At 36.9% G+C, this 15,491-nt stretch overlaps 1 protein-coding gene across 5 annotated transcripts in view; it reads right to left on the bottom strand.

Moving 5' to 3' along the window:
* Positions 1-15,491, bottom strand: part of LOC123557532 (alpha-1,3-mannosyl-glycoprotein 4-beta-N-acetylglucosaminyltransferase B-like) — an 84,294-nt gene continuing 68,803 nt past the window's right edge. For all 5 annotated transcript variants that reach the window (XM_053543858.1, XM_053543857.1, XM_045349041.2 and 2 more), the window contains exons 9-14: positions 14,612-14,726; positions 10,719-10,849; positions 8,444-8,551; positions 4,471-4,664; positions 2,177-2,399; positions 1-550 (exon numbers count right to left, since the gene is read on the bottom strand). In XM_053543858.1, the coding sequence (XP_053399833.1) occupies positions 521-550; positions 2,177-2,399; positions 4,471-4,664; positions 8,444-8,551; positions 10,719-10,849; positions 14,612-14,726 (801 nt within the window). In that variant the 3' untranslated portion in view covers positions 1-520. The remainder of the gene's footprint in view (positions 551-2,176; positions 2,400-4,470; positions 4,665-8,443; positions 8,552-10,718; positions 10,850-14,611; positions 14,727-15,491) is intronic.

Here is a 15,491-nt window from a genome sequence, read left to right as displayed (position 1 = left end):
ACATAGATTGCATGAGATAGATACAGAATTTATTTACTGATGGCAGGTGCTGACACCCCTGTTTGGAAGATTCCATCACATACAATAACAACCGATGAGTTATATAGTACTGGAAGAGTCAGACACCCCTACATGGATGATTCCTTCACACGCAATAGGCGAGACAGGATTCAACTGCTTATCTAGTGAAGGAAGAGCCTAACACCCTGTGTGTTTGTGAATTCATCACATGCAATGAACGAGACAGAAAAAAAGTTAAGAAAAGAAGGCAGGGCTATACATCCACTTGAAAGGTTTCACTATATACTTCAGATGAGATAGTTATATAGTATTAGTGGGACCAGACATCCATGCATGGATGATTCCATCACATTTTACGGATATGACAAATACAAAAGATATTAGTGAAGGCAGGGCCTGAGAGCCCCTATTGCAAGCACCCCGGTTTGGAAATATCTAGCCATCTACTTCCTGGATTGTTGCTTGGTAATCCAGATCAGCTCTTTTCATCCATTTAAGGTCAGCTGGATTTCATTGGCACTATATGAACCTGAAAATGTGAAAACAGGAAAAACTAACACTCGTTTCTGTTTTAGTTTAAACATATTCATTCTACATCAATTATAGAAGCAGGAACTATTACTTTTATTAGTACGGCACTATGACTGATTTCTGTACTTATGATAGTTATTACATACTTTCACTCAAAAATAAACTTTGACTGTCAAAAACTTCATAACAGAGACAACTTCGGGATTCACTAACAACCTTCAATCTTATTTCAATTAAACATCTATGTGACTGTTGCCCTCAAAGAGCCCTTGCCTGTGTCCCTGACACTGAAGGTACACAGACAAACCTCTTGTGGACTATACATATTATCAATATACTGATCATCAGAATAGTTTCATTGAAATCCCCAGTCAGTTAAAAGTTACAACTGAAACACAAATTGTTGTAGGCTGATTAACTAGCAGTTACAATGTAATCTCTTTATACAGTGAAACACCGCTCGCTCGAGGTCGCAAGGGGATGAGCAAAATGCTCGAGTTATCCATGGTTTCGAGCGACCCAAACATTGACCAACATACGAAGAAAATTGAAGTTTGTTTTACCAATTGTCATCAAGACCATTTGCAGAGGAAACGGTGATGCGAAATAATAACACACTTGACATTTTCAAAAAACGTATTACAAACGTTATTTATGATAGATCGTAAATGGTACATGTGAAGAAATAGCTAAGACATTTTTTTTTATTTGAAATACTGTAATCGAATTTGCAATTTTCTTCTCCAAATTAAGATCTCATAATTATTGTTGCAATTTTATGAAAAGGCTATATTATTTCCTTTATTTGCATGCAAACAACTGTTGATTAAAATATTAAGATCTCATAATTATCTTCTCGATCCCGCAGAAAAAAATGATAATTAATAACAATTTTGATCAACAAAACTTTTCTTCCACCTTTCATCAATAATTAATCTCATTATCAGATCAAATATACGGACAAACAAACATTTAAGATAGTCGGGGAATTAGACCATGCAGTTCTCAAAACGTGCGAACATTTTAAATTAACCGATACATTCTGACCGCCGAAGGTGTGAAAAATTCTGACACCTCTGCTCGAGTTTGCCATAAGCAACAAAGAGTAAATTAATTCACAGGGACCAGGTGTCATGCTCGAGCGATCGAGTTATCGATGCTCGACCCAGCCATGGTAATTTCTCATAGAAAATAGAAGGAAATCGGCCGGGACCACATGAATTGCTCGAGCGAGCCCGGGTGCTCGAGTCATCGATGCTCGAGCGATCGGTGTTTCACTGTATCTCTCTTTGTGGGGTGGTCAGGACATTAAAAAAAATATTCTTTAACTTCCAGCCAGATTACAATTGCATGAAAATGAAATGAGCCGCGCCATGAGAAAACCAACATAGTGGCTTTGTGACCAGCATGGATCCAGACCAGCCTGCGCATCAGCGCAGTCTTGTCAGGATCCACGCTGTTCACTAACAGTTTCTCTAATTGCAATAGGCTTTGAAAGCGAACAACATGGATCCTGACCAGACTGCTCAGATGTGCAGGCTGGTCTGGATCCATGCTGGTCACAAAGCCACTATGTTGGTTTTCTCATGGCACGGCTCAAATAGATCATTGTAAGATTACTCACCTCACTGAGTATAACCCAGCTTGAGCTTTCTTTTAGGACTTTTAGACGTAGTATTTTAACTTTGGCAATATCTGACCCAACCTCACCAGTGGCCAGCCCATACTGATCAAACTCTCCTATTTTAACATAAGCATCATCTTTAGCACCTTCAGGAAGAACCTCTATTAAAGTATCCAGAAACTTGTCATCTGGGTGGTTTGAATTACCACTCCTGAACAGGAAACTGAAAATAAGGACAAATTTGTATTATATGCCCTATCGAAAACTTATTTTTGATTTAATTGTCAGCAAGCAAATGTGATTACCAGTATTCGGAAGAAGATACATTTTCATATGGAAAATGTTAAAGATCAACTCCTATTTCTGGTAAATAAATTTTGAAAAAACAAGAGCTGTCACTAATGGTGACAAATGCCCCCACAGCACCTTGACCTTTGACCTGGTGTCCCCAAAGTCAGCAGGGGTAGTGTACTCAATAAGTACTATCAGCATGTGAAGTTTGAAGGTCCTGGGTGAAGTGGTTCGCGAGTAAAGTGCCTTCATGCAAAAAGTTAACGTTGGCCCCTGTGACCTTGACCTTTGACCTGGTGACCCCAAAGTCAGTAGGGTTGGTGTACCCATAAAGTACTATCAGCATGTAAAGTTTGAAGGTCCTGGGTGCAGTGGTTCGCGAGTAAAGTGCCTTCATGCAAAAAGTTAACATTGGCCCCTGTGACCTTGACCTTTGACCTGGTGACCCCAAAGTCAGTAGGGGTGGTGTACTCATAAAGTACTATCAGCATGTAAAGTTTGAAGGTCCTGGGTGCAGTGGTTTGCGAGTAAAGTGCCTTCATGCAAAAAGTTAACATTGGCCCCTGTGACCTTGACCTTTGACCTGGTGACCCCAAAGTCAGTAGGGGGGGTGTACCCAATAAGTACTATCAGCATGTGAAGTTTGAAAGTCCTGGGTGCAGTGGTTCGCGAGTAAAGTGCCTTCATGCAAAAAGTTAACGTTGGCCCCTGTGACCTTGACCTTTGACCTGGTGACCCCAAAGTCAGTTGGGGTGGTGTACCCAATAAGTACTATCAGCATGTGAAGTTTGAAGGTCCTGGGTGCAGTGGTTCGCGAGTAAAGTGCCTTCATGCAAAAAGTTAACGTTGGCCCCTGTGACCTTGACCTTTGACCTGGTGACCCCAAAGTCAGTAGGGATGGTGTACTCAATAAGTACTATCAGCATGTGAAGTTTGAAGGTCCTGGGTGAAGTGGATCGCGAGTAAAGTGCCTTCATGCAAAAAGTTAACGTTGGCCCCTGTGACCTTGACCTTTGACCTGGTGACCCCAAAGCCAGTAGGGGTGGTGTACTCAATAAGTACTATCAGCATATGAAGTTTGAAGGTCATGGGTGCAGTGGTTCGCGAGTAAAGTGCCTTCATGCAAAAAGTTAACGTTGTGACTAACGAACGAACGAACGAACGAACGAACTAACGGACGGACAGTTGAAAACTAATATGCCTCCCTTCGGGGGCATAAAAACATTTGATTTGTTTGTTTGGGGTTTTAATGCTGTTTTCCAACCGTATTTCAATTATGTAACAGCGGGAAGTTAACCTAACCAGCGTTCCTGGATTCTATACCAGTACTAACTTGTTCTCCGCAAGTAACTGTCAACTTCCCCACATGAATCAGGTGGCCGACAAATTAATTCAGACACAATGTCTTATATCAAATCGTCACGGCAAACATACGCCTCGCCCGGGAATCGAACTCACGACCCCATGATACGTATATCTGTGCTCTCCCTACCGAGCTAAAGGGGAGGACTGGTTGGGTTTGTAGTCACACTGACACAATTTACGTTATATGGTGAATTTTTCCAGCTTACTGTGATGAAGACCCCAAGTGCCCCTACAGACAATGTTTCAGGTATGGGCAAGCGCTTGGGTAAAAACCACAGGGCTTCTGTAAGCCAGCTGGATGACTACTCGTCATGCAAGGTTTTACACCAATATCAGTAAGAGGCAAGTGATTCCATGCAGGTGACCTTAACCACTAAGCCACCGAGGCCCTTCAGCATAAATTATACTTTCAAACATTTTTTTTAGATTAAATTCTATTTTTCACCAACATTCCGTCATTAAATCAATGTTTCTGAATTGAAACAACCACACATAAACACATTCTCTGAAACAAACAGTCACAGAGAACTTCAGAGAAAGATTAAACCTAAAACTGGATTAGTAGCAATGTGGTCGAACCTAATATGCATTGACTCTATCAAGAAATTAGTATCAAATTAATTCAAACAGAGTAATACCTGGCTATTTCTATGGCAGGATCAAATCTAATCTCAACGGTATCCCCTGCAGCAGGGTAAAGGCCCCAGAACACATCTTCGCCAATGTACGCTTTTTTAATGAAGTATTTCTGGTATGCCTTGATTGACGACACAATTGTTGCTGGTGGATTTACATGAGCACGGTATATGGCTTGCTTGCCAAAATCTTTATCCTAGAAGAAAAATAGAAATGTGCTACAACCAATTTAAAAAGATCATAAAAAGGAAACTTTTAAAACAGAAGAGAAAAAATTCTGATCTAACAAATCCAAATACGTTTCCCAATTAAACAATGAAGACAGGAACTGTGATTTTATTACGCAACAAAATTACTGTATGTAACAATTATAACGTCTAAGTGTCAAGTGTGATAGCTGAAAGCTGAAACAGAAAACCGCACAAAGCAGGCAATTTTAAGTGTCTCTTTGATTAAAAGTTCATTCAGCTTTTAAAAAATTTCATAATTATTGTAATTTTTATTTTTATAATTAATAATTTTGTTCATTAACAAGCTGTTAGGTTGTTGGGGTCTTTTTTGCATGTCAACAGAAGTGGTATCTGAACAAAAAGTGATGCTTTAACATGGAAAAGAGAAATTTCATGGGTTTTACCAAAATAGCTTTTTTGTGGGTATATGAATTTTTTTGTGGATTTCATCTTTCCTAGATAAAATGCATGGGAGTTATTTGTTCATTGAGATTTTACTCTGTGAACTGACGCAACCTCAATATCCATTAAAATTAGTCAATAATGAAGGATTTTAGAGTAAGTTAAGCTGACATAAATTTGAACATATTATGCTGATAAAAGATGTGGGCAGAATAAAAGAGAGAGTGAAACGATTTAATATGTATGAGTTGTATTATATACTGATAAGTGTGTATGAATTCTGATCTGAACTTGACAATACCTAACATTACAACAAGAGGACCATGATGGTCCTGAATCGCTCACCTCTTCCCACATGACCCTGTTTTGAGTATGACGTCGTTTTTTCTATTATTTGACATAGTGACCTAGTTTTTGAGCTCATGTGACCCAGTTTTGAACTTGACCTAGACATTATCAAGATAAAAATTCTGACCAATTTTCAAGAAGATCCATTGAAAAATATGGTCCCTACAGAGGTCACAAGTTTTTTCTATTATTTGACCTATTGACCTAGTTTTCGAAGGTATGTGACCCTGTTTTGAAATTTACCTAGATATCATCAAGGTGAACATTCTCACTTATTTTCATGAAGATCTCATGAAAAATATGGCCTCTAGAGAGGTCACAAGGTTTTTCTATTTTTATACCTACTGGCCTAGTTTTTGACCGCACGTGACCCAGTTTCGAAACTGACCTAGATATCATCAAGGTGAACATTCAGATCAATTTTCATGAAGATCCATTGAAAAATATGGCCTCTAGAGAGGTCAAAAGATTTTAATAATTTTAGACCTACTGACCTAGTTTTTGACCGCACGTGACCCAGTTTCAAACCTGATCTAGATATCATCAAGATGAACATTCAGACCAACTTTCATACAGATCCCATGAAAAGTATGACCTCTAGAGAGGTCACAATGTTTTTTTATCATTTGACCTACTGACCTAGTTTTTTAAGGCACGTGACCCAGTTTCAAATTTGACCTAGATATCATCAAGTTGAACAATCTGACCAATTTTTATGGAGATCCATTCACAAGTATGGCCTCTAGAGAGGTCACAAGGTTTTTCTATTTTTAGACCTACTGACCTAGTTTTTGACCGCACATGACCCTGTTTCGAACTTGTCCTAGATATCATCAAGATGAACATTCAGAGGAATTTTCATACAGTAACAGATCCCATGAAAAATATGGCCTTTAGAGAGGTCACGAGGTTTTTCTATTATTTGACCTACTGACCTAGTTTTTGATGGCACGTGACCCACTTTCGAACTTGACCTAGATATCAACAAGATGAACATTCAGACCAACTTTCATACAGATCCCATGAAATATATGGCCTCTAGAGAGGTCACAAGGTTTTTCTATTTTTAGATCTACTGGCCTAGTTTTTGACCGCACGTGACCCAGTTTCGAACTTGACCTAGATATCATCAAGATGAACATTCAGACCAACTTTCATACAGATCCCATGAAAAATACGGCCTTTAGAGAGGTCACAAGGTTTTTCTATTACTTGACCTACTGACCTAGTTTTTGATCGCACGTGACCCAGTTTCGAACTTGACCTAGATATCATCAAGGTGAAAGTTCTGACCAATTTTCATGAAGATCTTGTGAAATATATGGCCTCTAGAGAGGTCACAAGGTTTTTCTTTTTTTAGACCTACTGACCTAGTTTTTGATGGCACGTGACCCAGTTTCGAACTTGACCTAGATATCATCAAGTTGAGCATTCTGACCAATTTTCATGAAGATCTTATGAAATATATGGCTTCTAGAGAGGTCACAAGGTTTTTCTATTTTTAGACCTACTGACCTAGTTTTTGATGGCACATGACCCAGTTTCGAACTTGACCTAGATATCATCAAGATGAACATTCTGACCAACTTTCATAAAGATCCCATGAAAAATGTGACCTCTAGAGTGGTCACAAGCAAAAGTTTACGGACGGACGGACGGACGCACGGACGACGGACACCGCGCGATCACAAAAGCTCACCTTGTCACTTTGTGACAGGTGAGCTAACAAGAGCTGTCCGTAAGACAGCCAAGCTCGACTATTCGAAATATTGTCACAGAAGCAGGAAATTATTACCCAAAATGTTAAATATCAAAAGAGTTTTAAGTTTCGAAACGGGACATAATTTGACCAAAATGCATATTAGAGTTATGGGACTTGATGCTATCAACTAGTTTTATAACCCCGAAGAAACATGTTAAGTTTCGATTCCATATCTGCATTAGTTTTGGAGATAGTAACGTGCATGTAAAACTTTAACCAGAATTTTCTAAGTCCAAAAGGGGGCATAATTTGCTCAAAATACATGTTAAGAGTTATGGAACTTGACCCAGTGAGGTTGGTAACTGACCTAGAAAAAGAATAAATAAGTTTCAAATCTATATGCCTTTTAGTAATAGCTGTTTGTACTTGCATGCAAAACTTTAACCAAAATTTTCTAAGTCCAAAAGGGGGCATAATTTGGCTAAAATACATGTCAGAGTTATGGGACTTGATTCTATCAACTAGTTTTATAACTCCGAAGACACATGTGAAGTTTCCATTTAATATCTGCATTAGTTTTGGAGATAGTAACTTGCATGTAAAACTTTAACCAGAATTTTCTAAGTCCAAAAGGGGGCATAATTTGCTCAAAATACATGTTAGAGTTATGGAACTTGACCCAGTGAGGTTGGTAATTGACCTAGAAAAAGAATAAATAAGTTTCAAATCTATATGCCTTTTAGTAATAGCTGTATGTACTTGCACGCAAAACTTTAACCAAAATTTTCTAAGTCCAAAAGGGGGCATAATTTGGCTAAAATGAAGGTCAGAGTTATGGGACTTGGTGCTATCAACTAGTTTTATAACCCCGAAGACACATGTGAAGTTTTAATTCAATATCTGCATTAGTTTTGGAGATAGTAACTTGCATGTAAAACTTTAACCAGAATTTTCTAAGTCCAAAAGGGGGCATAATTTGCTCAAAATACATGTTAGAGTTATGGAACTTGACCCAGTGAGGTTGGTAATTGACCTAGAAAAAGAATAAATAAGTTTCAAAGCTATATGCCTTTAAATGATAGCTGTATGTACTTGCATGCAAAAACTTAACCAAGGTGTGACGCCGACGCCGACGCCAGGGTGAGTAGAATAGCTAGACTATTCTTCGAATAGTCGAGCTAAAAACCAAATAAACCAGGCAATAGCTCAAGTTCAGAAGGAGTGCGGTATTCTCAGACTAAATAAACTTAAAGCAATAACGATACCATATACAGAACACTTAAAGAAACTAACCTTCAATTTTTGAGTTTTTCCTTTCAGTGAAGATTGCATTCCAACATGCTGGAACAATGAAGGTTTGAATCTCTTACGGACTTCGGAGATCATACGAGCACAATGTTTCTGAAAATGCACACATTTCAAATTATTCATGTGTTATATTGTCAATCAGACTGGGACTGGTTACAGAACAAAATCAAATGTTCTTCATCATCAAAAAGCCAGAATAAAACAACCAGTCTAATATACAATTCCATGTATACAGGTTGCAACGAGGCTATGCTGAGTTACCACATAATCAGCTATCCGAGAGCCATCTCTACCTTCAACTCGTGACATAATCTTTTTCTAGTATACCACTAATACATGATATTTTTGTAAGTAAGCATTTCAGTTGCAATCAACAAACGAATGACCCCAGTTTGACATCAATCATATTCTAAAGTAACATGCAAATATCTCTGGTGTGAACACTGCTGGAAAAATTCCTGTCGCACAAAGATTGTTGCTCTGGAAAGGTTTCCTTAGAATTTTGTCAAATGGGCAAAAAGATACTGTAAATCATTTAAAATTTGTTTGTTTTGGGTTTAACACCAATTTTCAACAATATTTCAATTATGTAATGGCGGGCAGTTAACCTAAACAGTATTCCTGGATTCTGTACCAGTACAAACCTATTCTCCACAAGAAATGCAAACTTCCCCACATGAATCAGATGTGGAGGACCAACGATATCAGACACAATGGGAATCAAACTCACAACACTGCGATCAGTAGATCTGCACTCTCCCTACTGAGCTAAGTGGGCGGGCTATTTAATTTTGTGGGCTTAAAGTTTTTTATAATTTGATAAAATGGTTATTTTGTGGGAACAGAAATTTGTGGATTTTCAAATTTTGTATATTTATAACATGAATGAGAATTTTACTTGTATATTGGGTTAAATTTTGCAGACTGATTTGCGTATGAAATCCTTGAAAATTAATGCCTCACAATAATTAATGATTTCACAGTATCTGAGAAGTATTTGCTCCACAGAAGTGTCATTTGGCCTAAAAAGATTTTCTGGTAACATGCTAAAAAAAAAATACGGTAGGTAGGTTGGTAATTTTTTTTTTTTTTTTTTTTTTTTGGATTATTTTAATTAAGGTATTGGACCCGTAACAGAGTATCTCCTTTTTGAAGAGTATTCAATTCCTACCATAAACCTACTTTGACAGCATTTTTCAGGGGGCATAGGTTCAAACCCCACTGGGACCAAATTTTTTTTTCCATATTTTCCTTTTTTTCTAGTAAGTTTTTACTTCTTTCAAGACTTATTATGGATGTATTGTACAAAAGTGGAAAATTCTCATTTAGAAGCGATTTTGTACTGTTTAATGTGAATTTACCTCTGAATCAGGAGGGGTAGAGTTAGACATCTTTAAAAATACTGAGTTACGTGCGGTAAAAGTTCTCTATTTTGCCTTCATTTGTTAGATTACATGTTGTGAAAGAAATGCAGGTAGGTTTTACTATTGCCCCAAGGTTATTTTTGAATGAAGTGAGCAAAATTAAAAACAGACCCACCGGATTCGACCTTAATTTTTCAATGTTGGAGTTAGAATTCTGTCTCATTAAATCTGTTTACTTGAGGTACCCTAGATAAAAATGATTTTTAAAGTTTTATTTTGTGTTTTAAAATTGTTTAACAATAGTTTGATGTTTCTTTTATCAAAATTAATGTTGTAATGAATTCTCTGCAAGTGTTTTATATAGTGGCCATCACATTGAATTTTGTCTCTTCTTGAGCGTGAGGAAGTACCATATATTATACAAAATTTACAAAAAACGGCATGGTGAAAGTTGTTTAAAATTTGCAACACAGTGTGAAACATGGTCAACTTTAAGAATATACCAAGCAAATGCCATTTTTAAAACATTACTATTAGGCGTCCAATACCTTAAGTGGAACTTTTCGGAAATCATTTTTGTGTCAAAAAATGAATACAAATGAGGGGCTTATGCCTGCAGAGCATCTGATTCAGTAATTTTATTTCTAACATTCCTGACCATGTTTAAAGCATATTAAAAAGTGCATTTTGGCATGAAAAAAATTCTCCAAGGCCATAAAAACTTTAAAGTAGGTCGGGATTTCTTAGGCCTTATCTGGGGTTGCACAGTATCTGAGAAGTATTTGCTCCACAGAGGTGTCATTATCCTGTGTTCTACTGTAACATATTAACTGCAAAAAACAACTGCAAGTATTTCCAAGGGAAGCAACCCTGAACATCTACAGAGTTTTACCTACCTTATCTTTCTCAGGACTGCAAACTTTGACATTGAGGTAATGATCTAACAACCAGTCTATTGGCTTATCTTTATGGAACATGAGAAAAAACTCCACTATCACCGGGATCTGGGACGATTTGAAAAGTTTACCTGAAAGATAACAAAAGTATGACTGAATACAACAGCAGTTAAATATAGATGTCTACAAAAAATGGCTCAAAGAGGGTTTACCATATGAGATTCCCCAACCCCACCAACCTCAAAAAAAATTATCCCATCCAAATCCCATCCCCAAAGGCAAATGGTAAAGGGAAGTGCATTTAACAAAGTTTCAATACTGGTACTGATGATAAACCCGAACAGAAAATGAGGTTTTTTACCTGTAACTTTTTTATTTCTGCAATTTGTAATCAATGGTTGATATCAAAATAAAGCTTAACATTTGCTGAAAACTTTACATAATTCAAATTTATATTTAGTTAGCAAACTCACACAAAGTGAGGCCCTGAAAGGATTTAGTAAAATGGGGACTGTAAGCAGGTTGACTGATGATAAATTCGAACACTTTGTCATTTACAAAATTTTCTTCGTAGTATTATATTGAAACTTTCTCCAAAAAGCTGCAACAGTCATTCCTGATCAAGTAATGAAAAGTGACCCAATGTCAGGCCTCCATGTGGCGACAATGAGCATGCGCAAAAAACACCCTCTTCCCCAGTAATTTTGGATAAATATTTTTTATACAGATAAATATAGGTCATTTATTTATACAGGATATTTACCAATTTTGTTTTTATTTACACCAGTTGGTGTTGTAAATGGAAACTATTAGATGGTTTGTTCAATTTTATAAATAACCACTTGCAATCAAATATTTCCAAGGTGGTCGACTTTATCATCTGTCCGGGTTTATCATCAGTACCAGTAAAATAAATTTTAACTTCAATTTCTTGGAGTGGGGTGGGAGATTTTTACTTTCAACTAGAATGTGTCTGTAGGACACAGGGTGTGCCCCCCACTGGTACATTTGTCACAAATAAGGGGAAATAATTCAAATGTTTGCAGTCTTAATGGGGTATAGCCTCAAAAAAAAATTATGAAAAGGATTCATTATTCTATACCATATACTTTTTGAGCTATGAGCATCACAAACAAAAAATCCACTATTTTGGCTATTTAAAGGGCCATAACTCTGTAATAAACGCTAAAATTCACAAGAAGAATGCCAAGTGTGCAAGGTCACATTATGATAAAGACTCAAGCAAGGTTTCATGAATTTACATTACTTTCTGAGTGAGGCACATAATTAGGTGAAAATGCCATTTTTTGACTATTTCAGGGGCCAACTGAAAATAGGATGCAGACCCAGATAAAAAATAGAAGTTGCACAGGTTCATATCATGATAGAGACTCATGCAAGGTTTCATCAATTTATATCAAATACTTTTTGAGCTAGGCGTGTCACAAGGTGAAAATGTGCATTTTTGACTATTTCAGGGGCCATAACTCTAGAAATAGGGCGCGGACCCAGATTAAAAATAGGAGATGCGCAAGTTCGTATCATGATTAAGACTCAGGCAATGTTTCATGAATCTATATCAAATACTTTTTGAGCTAGGCATGTCACAAGGTGAAAATGTGCATTATTGGCTATTTCAGGGGCCATAACTCTAAAAATAGGGGGCGGAGCCAGACGAAAAATAGGAGGTGCGTAAGTTCATATTATGATAAAGACTCATGCAAGGTTTCATCAATTTATATCAAATACTTTTTGAGCTAGGCGTGTCACAAGGTGAAAATGTGCATTTTTGACTATTTCAGGGGCCATAACTCTAGAAATAGGGCGCGGACCCAGATTAAAAATAGGAGATGCGCAAGTTCGTATCATGATTAAGACTCAGGCAATGTTTCATGAATCTATATCAAATACTTTTTGAGCTAGGCATGTCACAAGGTGAAAATGTGCATTATTGGCTATTTCAGGGGCCATAACTCTAAAAATAGGGGGCGGAGCCAGACGAAAAATAGGAGGTGCGTAAGTTCATATTATGATAAAGACTCATGCAAGGTTTCAATCAATTTATATCAAATACTTTTTGAGCTAGGCATGTCACAAGGTGAAAATGTGCATTTTTGGCTATTTCAGGGGCCATAACTCTAGAAATAGGGGGGGGTACTCAGATGAAAAATAGGAGGTGCTCAAGTTCATATCATGATTAAGACTCATGCAAGGTTTCATGAATCTATATCAAATACTTCTTGAGCTAGGCGTGTCACAAGGTGAAAATGTGCATTATTGGCTATTTCAGGGGCCATAACTCTAAAAATAGGGGGCGGAACCAGACGAAAAATAGGAGGTGCGTAAGTTCATATTATGATAAAGACTCATGCAAGGTTTCAATCAATTTATATCAAATACTTTTTGAGCTAGGCATGTCACAAGGTGAAAATGTGCATTTTTGGCTATTTCAGGGGCCATAACTCTAGAAATAGGGGGGGTACTCAGATGAAAAATAGGAGGTGCTCAAGTTCATATCATGATTAAGACTCATGCAAGGTTTCATGAATCTATATCAAATACTTCTTGAGCTAGGCGTGTCACAAGGTGAAAATGTGCATTTTTGACTATTTCAGGGGCCATAACTCTAAAATTAGGTGGCAGAGCCAGACGAAAAATAGGAGGTGTGCAAGTTCATATCATGATAAAGACTCATGCAAGGTTTCATCAATTTATATCAAATACTTTTTGAGCTAGGCGCGTCACGAACTTTGGACGGACAGACACACAGACAAGTGCAAATCTATATGCCACAAAAATGCTTCAAAACTTGTCATTATTTTTATTTTCTGGCACCCTTCTGAAAGAAAACTTCAGAAATTCTGGATATATTTTCAACTTGTACTGTACTTTTTTACAAAACATCTGTTTTAACAGTGGTAAATAAATTTGTGTTTCTGATATGAGAATGCATTTCAGTAAACATAAGACTGCACAAACAAATAACAAGCACTTTAGAAAATGTACATCTGCATCAAAAGATTAGATAACCGTTTTAATTACATAGAAGAAACCATGCACAGTTGCATCAACAGCTGATTGCAGCGTTCTGCACTTTGATTTCCAGTTAAGATTCTATTCCAAGCATAAATTATACCTACCAGCCTTCTGCTTTTTAAGAATCATAATAAATGAACAGCTCAAATCTTTGTGCTATTTATTATTTCAAACTGATAAACAGACTTTTAGATCTACATTTCAGCCAACAAATAAAATAACACATAGCAATTAAAGGTAGTTTACATTTCTTTGAAACTCTTTCTACATTCATTTATTAATACTTACAGAGCACTGAATCCTTTAACTTATTAGATGCATTAGTTGAGGTATTTTTGTAGTTTGATTTTTCTAACCTGGTTACCAAACTGAGTAAAAGCTTATTTGAGCCGCCCAATGAGAAAAATCCAACATAGTGCATTTGCGACCAGCATGGATCCAGACCAGCCTGCGCATCCGCACAGTATGGACAGGATCCATGCTGTTCGCTAACAGTTTCTCTATTTGCAATAGGGTTTGAAAGCGAACAGCATGGATCCTGACCAGACTGCGCAGATGCGCAGGCTGGTCTGGATCCATGCTGGTCGAAAACACACTATGTTGGTTTTCTCACAGTGCGGCTCATTTAGTAATTATTAGGTAAGACCTGCTAAAATTACAGCGCAGAAAACCTTTGAGACTGCCCACCTGCTAAAAAGTATAATACTGGTATGTCTCATGTCACATGTGTATAAAAGTAGTTGCACAAGACATTTTTTTAATCTTGAAAAAAACTTCTGATAAAATGGAAACTGATATTTTAAATTTTTATCTTTAAAATATAATGAAGAAATGGCCAAGCCATATAACATAGTTACCAATAAAGCCAAGAGCAGAGAAGTCGAGCAATATCCAATCATTGCTCTTCTGCTGGTCAGCGTAAGTCTTCATGATAGAGAAGTAACCTGGTTTAGCTATTACATCGTCCTCTAACTGAAAGTAGAAAACATTACATTTAATACTCTTGCTACTGTTTTCATATTCAATATAACTATGATGAGAGGTTTATATACTAACAATGGCATCTAACTGGTAGAGAAATATCTACAGGACGCAGCCGGCTTTTCAGAGGTTTCGCAAAGACAGGTTATATTGTATAATTATTCGGTTAAGTGTGAATATTCCGATCCTAACTGATATACAGTGCTTGCAATCTCTGTTAGTAACACCCTAGAGTGCAGGTACACCTCTATGGATGTAGAATTTGTGGGTTTTTCCCCAAACTATACTTTAACCTTTCCAGAGCAACTTAACTAACTCTATAATACAAACAACTTTGTATAATATTCTAAGGAAGTTGCACTAAAGATGTCTTTTTTTCCATTCCCAGAAGCACTGTATGTGAAAGACACAAAATATACCATACTAAGAACAGTTTCTATTGTATTTGCAGGTTACAGGGATAAGGTAAAAACACTTGTTTTGTTTGAAAGCTAAACTATTCAAAGGTTATTATCTGTCCTGCAATTTCGTTATGAATACTGTGTATGCTAAAAAGATTAATTTATTATAAAGAATTTATGGTCAATAGTAGACTATACTGTCAATTTCTGCAACATTCTCATTTGTGTTGATATGAAAGTACACAAATTTTATCAACACCTTGTGATGTGTCTGAAAACTCCATACCTCCAGATTTAATGTCAAATCTTTCAAAAATCTAGAAAATATTTGCATTAGTTAGTAATTTACTATAGA

Source organism: Mercenaria mercenaria, chromosome 5 (genome assembly GCF_021730395.1).
Source record: "Mercenaria mercenaria strain notata chromosome 5, MADL_Memer_1, whole genome shotgun sequence".
In the NCBI taxonomy this organism is placed as follows: domain Eukaryota; kingdom Metazoa; phylum Mollusca; class Bivalvia; order Venerida; family Veneridae; genus Mercenaria; species Mercenaria mercenaria.
Note: the sequence above shows the minus strand (reverse complement) of the source record. Positions and strands in the feature narration are given on the sequence as shown.